The sequence below is a fragment of the Caloenas nicobarica genome, chromosome 2 (genome assembly GCF_036013445.1).
Source record: "Caloenas nicobarica isolate bCalNic1 chromosome 2, bCalNic1.hap1, whole genome shotgun sequence".
In the NCBI taxonomy this organism is placed as follows: domain Eukaryota; kingdom Metazoa; phylum Chordata; class Aves; order Columbiformes; family Columbidae; genus Caloenas; species Caloenas nicobarica.
The window spans coordinates 53,487,629-53,495,995 of NC_088246.1; the positions used below are offsets into that span (position 1 = coordinate 53,487,629).

At 39.5% G+C, this 8,367-nt stretch overlaps 1 protein-coding gene across 1 annotated transcript; it reads left to right on the top strand.

Annotated features, from left to right (window-relative positions):
* LSM5 (LSM5 homolog, U6 small nuclear RNA and mRNA degradation associated) lies at positions 1–5,942 on the top strand. The gene is made up of 5 exons (XM_065629165.1): positions 1–69; positions 505–600; positions 834–861; positions 1,509–1,581; positions 3,376–5,942. Exons 1-5 carry the CDS (start codon positions 24–26, stop codon positions 3,406–3,408), a joined length of 276 nt encoding a protein of 91 aa, XP_065485237.1. The 5' UTR covers positions 1–23; the 3' UTR covers positions 3,409–5,942.
* Positions 5,943–8,367: the final 2,425 nt, after the last annotated feature.

An 8,367-nucleotide genomic window follows, 5' to 3' on the forward strand; every position in this document is an offset into this window, starting at 1 on the left:
GATTGGTCGGGTCTGGGTCCAACATGGCGGCCAACGCGACCACCAACCCGTCTCAGCTCCTGCCGCTCGGTAACCGGCGCCGCCGCCGCGACGCTTCCGCGCTCTCCCGGTGCCCGGGCGGGGCTGCCTGCGATCCGTCTTGTGCCCGGCGGGCGGGCGGGCGGGGAGGGCGAGGCCGCTTGTGGGCACCTGTGGGTGGCGCGATGGGCGCCGCCGCCGCTTGGCGGGAAGCTGGAGCCGGGGGAGCGGGTGTGCCCGCCGGGTCCGGCCGTGCTGGCCGGTACGGGGAGAATCCCCGCCGGGCCGAGGCGGAGGGGCCGGCGGTGCGGGCGGGTCCTCCAGCTGCGTCTCGTGTCTCTTTTTTTGTTTTTTTTTTAAGCCATCGTTTGTGGCAATTACTTCTTTTTTTTTGCCATCGCAACGTCAGGGGTTTTTTGTTCAAAGAAATGTATGTTCTACAAAATAATCTCTTGTACCTTTCGTTTTATTTTATACTATTTACAGAACTCGTGGACAAATGCATAGGTTCGCGCATCCATATCGTGATGAAGAGCGATAAAGAAATTGTTGGAACGCTTCTAGGGTTTGATGACTTTGTCAGTATCCTGTGATGGAAATGTTTAAGGCTGTCCGCTTTATGCTTTGGCTCAGTTCCCTTACCGCTTTTGAGAGGTTTGAATTCACTGGGTGGAACCCTTTTGTGTGGATCGAGTGTATTATTCTGATACTTTTATTTTTCACGTAAATTCACAGCTTGGTATAAAATGAAAATACCATCAGATGTTTTGATTTTAAAATGCCAGGCCTTGTTTTCCTTGAAAGTGCATTTTCAGATATGGTACTAGAAGATGTTACAGAATTGTAAGTATTATTTCTGCTTGTTGTTGATATTTAATTTTTTGTTTCCTGAGGGAAGACTTTCTGTAAGATCTGTAAGCAAAATGTTTTTATGTGTTTTGAATATTTGCCAGCTGAATTGTTTGTACCTTGGACTTAATCTATAGAGGGTGATCAGTTCAGCGCAGCCATGTCATAGAGTAGCCGTTGCGTGTTTTATACTTGTAATCAGGTTCCTAATTTGTAGCCTTTATTTTGCTTGGGTTGTGTGTTGAACTTCCCAGTAGTTTGTTTGGTTTTACATTTCCTTAAGGTCTAGGCAAAGATTAAAAAAAATATTGGGCCTAAGGATAAGTATTTATTACTTTGTCATGCCATGTTGCTATTTGAAACCTATTTTGAGTATTGGTGGTATTCAAGAAATTGCTGAGATTTAGAGGGGAAATCTTTATGCGCTGAGTAGAAAAGTGTAATGGATCTTTTTAGTTGCCAGGTAGCTTTCTTGACCCATGTGGCCAATTTATCAAGATTACACTGCAGTGTGGCTAATCTATTTGTTAGTTCCAGCAAATGTCATCTTAATACAGAGATTTATGTCAGTTCTGCAATCAACACTGCAGTCATTGTCCCTGGCTATGTGTTCTTACTTCCTTTTTCTAATGCTGCTTCAGTGAGATTACACCTGAGGGCAGAAGAATCACAAAGCTGGACCAGATTCTGCTAAATGGAAATAACATAACAATGGTAAGTCATCATTGTTAAAAGGCTGCATGCATTTATTTTTTCTGCCTGTAAACCAATCAGTAATTTAGTTAACTACTTCAAGCTGAGCTTTCCAGACAGGTCTATTACATAAGCTACTTTCAGGTAGCTTCTGGGGCATATATGTGTGTGAGTGGTGCTGGAAAAGTGATCTTGTTGCCTTACTTGGTACATGTTACAGTTAAAAAACAAACAAACAAAAACATGAGGGGAGCATAGCCCTAACTTTATTTTGGTGGATGCTTTTCTGGTCTTCAGGTGTGCAAGGGAGTCACTGACTTTGTTGCCCAGTCTGTAGGCTGGTTCCTACAGTTTACGAGTGTTTGCCTGCATAACTGTGTAGGGTGGGATACATCTACATTTCATCCATTATCGTATGTATAGTTGTATTTGTAGCAGTTTGGATGTTTATGAGCTCATCAAGTCATTTGGCAATTATGACACCGTGTGATGCCCAGAGAGTTGTACCTTTACGTGCTCTGGAAAGAAAATCTGGATGTCTGTTGGATTATACCAATTCAGAAGCATTACAATTTTTAGTTTATCGTGAGCTGATGTATGTAGATCAGTACTGAAGCAGTAGTTAAATATTGTGATTATGCATCCCTAACCTGAATTCTGCAACTTCCTAAGTACCAGAAAAACAGTCCCACAGTAGTTTTTTGCTTGTCTGCGTAGATGGCTACAAAATCTGGGTTTCCTACATTAGGGCATTCCTAATTTTGTGGGAAGAGAAAAATAAGACTGACTTGAGTCTAAGTCAACTCTGTGCGAATGAAGAAGGAATAATCTCCATTTCGTTGTCTTGTCCACCTTGCACCTCCTCACTGTGTGTCTGAGCAAGTGCCATCTTGACTTAATCTTGAAGCCTCTTTATGCTCTGCTTATTGTTCTTAATCCTTAAGGGATGGTGCATGTTCTGGCTTCTTGTATGGGGAAAAATTACTACGATCCAGTTAAGCTGGTGGTGTGCTGCTCTTGAAGCAGAAGCTGGTGATTCTTAAGAGTGCAAATTTTCAGCAAGACATCAACATGTTTCTGTATTAGATCTTGTGTCTTTTGAGGACACATTTTCCCACATGGAAACCTGTGCTTTAGGCTTTTTCTTATGTCAGTCCCAAAAGCAGCTCAGCTCTTTGTCTCTAGAAGTGTTCAGCTTATTATTAAGAATATGTCAGTTTCAGGAGAGACTCTCCTTTTTTTCCCTTATCCGTGTTTTTCCTTTTGTATTTCTTTTTCCATTGGTCAGTTCTTTACTTTCTTCACAGGAAAATGCAATGCTAACTGTTTCCCTGCTGCCTGTAGAAGGGTTCAGGCTCTTTATTACTTGTTGGACTGTGTACAGCAATAGAAGTCGAAAAGAGGAAACCACCTTCCCAGTGTAGTGACAGTCTGGGGAAGAATCAGTGACTGGAGAAATGCGTCATGAAAGGAAGCATGTTCTTTGTCCTTTTAAAAATCAGCTGTAGTGTTTCTAGACAGAATTGTTTCCTTGAAGTGAATAATGAAGACAAAAGCCAAAATGTGTGTTATCTAGGAACTTATTTCTGTTTTGTTAAACATTCTTTGTATTTTGGAGATTCTTTTTAGCATGTGTTTGGCAGTAACTGACTTCATCTGTTGGGAGAGAAGGATAATATTGAATATAAAAACCGCTTTTGTGGTCAACCATGAAGTCTCCATCTGCTAAAATGTTGTAAAACAAGAACTGTCGCATATGGGTTTGTAGAACTCAAGTGCGTAGCGCTAACAGAAAATTGTGTTTATCTTTTATAGCTGGTTCCTGGAGGGGAAGGACCTGAAGTATGAATTCAACAGTTGTCATCTGTGAAGACGTTATATATATATATGTATAAACTAAACAGAGCTTTGGGGTTTGGGTGGATTTTGGTGTGGGTTGTTTTGTTTTGTTTACACACTTTTGCAGTTGACATTTGATAAAAGATGAGGAGTTCCTCTTCAGGAAAGGTGCGTTGCTAATGATAATACTGACTTTGTATGTTAAACTCATGACTTCTTGTAAAGACGCACTGATTTATTCTGAATAAAAGACTTTCTTTTTGTTAGTTATTGTGTTCTGTTATGTAAGTGCACAAGCGATAGGTAGTTTTATAACTGGTTGATGGAATGGAAAAATAATAGTTCTATTTCAGCTGCTGTAAGTCTTTAGTTTTTCTGTATCTGGTGCATTTGTTTATGGCCCAAGTCTGTAGAAAACAACAGTTATGAGCTGATGTTGCTCTTCTTTGGGGTACAGGCAGATAATAAGCTGGATCATTTGTTTAAACATATCTTCAGGCTGTGTCAGCAGAAGCCACGTGTTGGAGTGCTGTAGAATTCTGAAAGCTCCTCAAAGTGGATGCATCTGTGTATTGCTCAGCAGCCTTTCATTCTGCTGGCCTTGAGGTTCAGCTCTCTTCGACTTCTTTTGCTTGGTAGCTCTACTTTCTTATAGTGAAGGCACTGGAATGATATTTGGCAAGTTAGGTCAGACAGACCAGACCAAGTTCATGTTCAGGGGGTTAAAAACCAAAACCAAACCTAAAAGAGGGCTGGTGTTAAAACTTCTCCTTCATGTCAGTGGTGATTCTGCTTTCACCACCAAGTGGTGCTGTATATACTTAATTACACTGGGAGCTGCCTGTGCCTGCCTGTGTAGTTCAGAGCAGTATTTTAGAGGAAATGTTCTTTGGGCTGCATCTGTTCTCCTGTGATATTAAAAACTTGCCAGATATTGGGAGCAACTACTACTTCAGGAGAATTTCTATGAAGTAAGGAATTCCTGGTTTTATTTTGTCATCATGGACAAGAAAAGAACTGATTCTAAATCATGTCCACTGCAGCTTATGCTTCTGTGATCCACTGCTCCACTCCTCTCTGTGCATAAATGTCTTTGGAGAGGAATGGCAGGTGCTGGCTCTTCCCATGGACAAGCAGGATACAGTGTGGGCTCCCAGGGACAGGACACACTTTGCCTTCCCGTCTCCAGAAGAAAGAAGAGTTGAAGGGGACTCAGGAGTGAGAGACCGCAAAGAAGTTACTGCACTAGATCCTTTTGTCTTGCTTTATGTGTCAGAACAGCTGCCTTCTGCTCACTGCGTCTTAGCTCAAAATACAGTGAGATCTTGCTTGAGGCTGTTAAAGGAGAAAGAGACCCTTCCCTATCCCAGGGAGCGTGTGACTTTTGACTCACTTGTTCTGAATATGCGAGCTGCAGTTACCATGTTTGGATTGCGTGGTGACAATCTATACCACTGAATGGGTTTTCATTTCTGTCCCCATTTCCTTCTCCAGCATTTTTCAATACATCAATAAAAAATTTTTTCTTAAACTTAGATTTGATTGGAACATCATGTTGATTTTTGGCCTCAAAGGCTTTGTTTCCTAGGAATAACTTGAGTCTTCATCAGAACACGTCAAAGATTTCTAGCCAGTGTAGAACTATTGCATTGCAGTTTTCGTGAACATGATTCTATACCTGTTCCGGTGTGTGCATTTAATTTCTACTTCACTCGGTATTTTGAAAACAGTCTTAAACTGAAGAGGGCTTTTTCAAGCTTGGGAGAGAAAAAGAGCAGATCTTGACTCAAAGGTCTGCAGACATCACTCTAAAGACAGTTTCTGTGCATCCAAATGCTGTTAATCCTTCATAATAAGAAAGGAAAGATGTGCAACTTGGAGCTGAGAATTCAGAGTATTCCAGATGGGTCTAGTTTGCTGTGTATTCAATATTCCTGTAGCCTGCTGCTTTGGAAGTGCAGGTAATAAGCCTTTCACTTGAGTAAACAAGAAGTGGTGGGTTTTGTTTTTCTTCCCCTAGAAATCTAGTGGTTAATCGTACTGCTCTGTCCTGTAGAAGTTGTGGACACCGGTGTTCTCCAGAATGCTACTTAGGGTGCCACTACAAGTAGGTCATTTAAAATAATAACCTAAAGCTTTAAAAAGATGTAAAAGTTAATGATGCTTGAAGATTAGAGCAGGGTAGTCATCAGGTTAAAATAACTTCATGCTTATGAAATGCATAGTGAAGGTTCCTTTCAGATGGCTGTGGTTGCAGTGATCTTTAGTTTTACTATGTGACTAACTCTTTTAGTACAAATGTGTTTCCTTTCTGCCTACTATTTCAGTTTCCTTCCAGACATAGTTAAGGTAGCTGTTTGGGGCTGTGGAGTGAATATATATGTTTGTATGTAAATAATAAGTCCTAAAGTGCCCTCCCCACATCCTTAGTTTTTGCTGACCTGCATTTCAGTGTTATTAAGACTTTAAAACTGACCTGAGTATTGCTGTTGCAAATGTTCCCATGTTTGTTGAACTATTCTGATGAAATAAATAAAAGAAATCAAAACACTACATGTGTTATGCCTTGCCCTATAGCTATATAGGTTTTCCCTGTCTAGTATCCCCTTTTTTCAGGATTCGCTCTTTTTTTTTTTTTTTTTTCCATATGAAATGGAAAGAGATTTCTGGCTTATGGTTGGCTTTTAATAGATGTTTTGTCCTTGGGGAATTGCCCAGTAATCAATTCATAGAGTTTGGAATTCAATTGATGAACTTTTGGTATGCCTGTGATCAAATACTGAGGCTAACAAGCCATCATACAGTTCATGTTCAGAGCTTTATGGATACTTCAAGAGAGGCAATAGTCTTATTTTTTTTAATAATGCATAATATTTTTCTCTTTGACAGGAGAAAGCAGGTCTGTGGGGTTTTGTAGTACTTGCAGCTTTTCCTTTTCATCAGACTTTAAAAAAGGGAAAACCTGTATCAAGTACCCAGTTACGATGGTGATTTTTAAAAAGCTCAGCTGCAGAACAGTCTCAGGAAGAACATGTGTGGCTGTGAGGGAGGGTCTGTGGTGCAGCATTACTAACACTTGCTAAAAATAGTTTAGAAGAATGAAGCATTTGCTTTATGAAAGGTACTTTAGGACAATTTCTGATGCTGCTGAAGTTTGCTGAAAAATTTGCACTGATTTCAGTGGTTGTGAGATTTGATTTCTGCTCATGCATTAAATTGGAGGAAAACAGAGACCTACATTTGGAGGAAGTTTGTTTTTGTTTTTATGAAGGGTAATGAAACCAGTAACCTACTTTAAGAATTATTTTAAAATATTTGGAGCATCAGTTAAAGGTAAATGAGCTTATGCTCCTGCATAAGCTGTGACTATTGAATACGGTCAGCCATCCTCATCAGAACTTTTTGGTGTCTGACTGGAACAAGTAAGTTACGAGACTTCACCTCCATGAGCTGATGGGCCGTGGTGTTCTCAAAGCCTAGAGTGCTTTAAGTTTAGTTTCTTGCATGGCAGTCACTTTTTCAGTATTAGTAACTATGCAACAGGGTAAAAGACAAATTTAGTGAATAATTGTGGAGCTATTAAAATAGCTGTTTGCATTTCAACGTGATGCAGACCCTTTCTATAGCGGTAGTGTTAGCACATGTCTTGGGATTTGGCTGATCCTCTCTTGAACTCACTCAAATTTTTGGCTTCCACTACATCCCTGCTAATATGTTTTGCAATGGAGAAATTCTTTTTTTAAAAAAAAGGAGGAAAGAAGAAGAATGGGTGGAAGAAGTAGGGACAAAAAATCCGTTGTCTGCCAATGTCATGGGCTGCTCACTCATTTTTCCCTACAACTAATTTTTTATTTAGTGTTGGGTTTTGGGGTTTTTGTTTGGGTTTGTTTGGGGTTTTTTGCTTGTTTGTTTGTTTTAAAATTATTTTTCTACCTTAGCTTATCCCCTGCACCTCTGGTCATCTCCTGAGGTTTGTCTGTAGTTTCCTACCTTAGTTGGTAAATGTACCTATTTTATTTTATAGAGCTTTAATAGTCTTTAATAATCTTTAAATTACACAAGGAATTTAAATCTTGGAACAAATGCATTTGCTTATTAATTTTTGTGAGTACCTACGAAAATATTATTTATCAGTTGCCCTTTTAAAAATATTAATAATAAAAAATAATGTTAAGAAATATATTGAAAGTAAATATTAGGTTCCTACTACTGCTCAAAGTTGAGAGACTGTGGGAAATACAGGATATTTGTATTAAAAATTATGAACACTCTCAAAATACTTTTCCAGGTCTGAGGCACACTGAAAGATTTCTTTCTTATGGTGATGTGTTTGATTTCATTGACTTCAGCAGAATACATTGATTTAAACTAGCTGAGAATCGGACTATAAGATTTTATACTCTGCCTAATGTCATATTTTGATGACTTGTGATCTAAAATCCAAATTGTATTTGATCTTCTTAACAGGGGGCTGGATCTTTGATCTGGAAATTACACTGATAGTGATGTTACAGGATCCATGCTCATGACTTCAGTGGCTTCTTGCAGCCCCTCAAGGTCATTAAGGACAACAAAGACCCGTTCTTTTTTGTTATGGTGCCATCATCAGTGATGGAAGTACTACATTGTCAGTTGTAAAATGTGGTTTAACTGCTGTTGGATTCTGCTTTTATGCCCAAAAAACCCGTTGATTTAAATGGTTTTGCACAGCTTATGCTAATTATATGGCTGGAATGGAACAGGATCTTGTGTAGCCTGATGTAAGGACTGTATACGGTCATGGTTTGTAGCTGGGGGTGGGGATTGGTTCAAGTTACTGCTCATTTGCACAATTTAATGTCTTAAATATGAGTGAACATTATAATTGGAACAGTTTCATTTTTACAAGAGGAAATTTACATATTGGTTTTATCCTGTGTCAGAATTAAGATACATATTTATCAAAGACAATGAGTCTAGCTCTAACAC

Coding starts and splice junctions, on each gene's coding strand:
- LSM5 (XM_065629165.1), top strand. CDS start 24: ATGGCGGCCAACGCGACCACCAACCCGTCTCAGCTCCTGCCGCTCG. Junction 70..504: donor GTCTCAGCTCCTGCCGCTCG/GTAACCGGCGCC, acceptor TACTATTTACAG/AACTCGTGGACAAATGCATA. Junction 601..833: donor AGGGTTTGATGACTTTGTCA/GTATCCTGTGAT, acceptor GTGCATTTTCAG/ATATGGTACTAGAAGATGTT.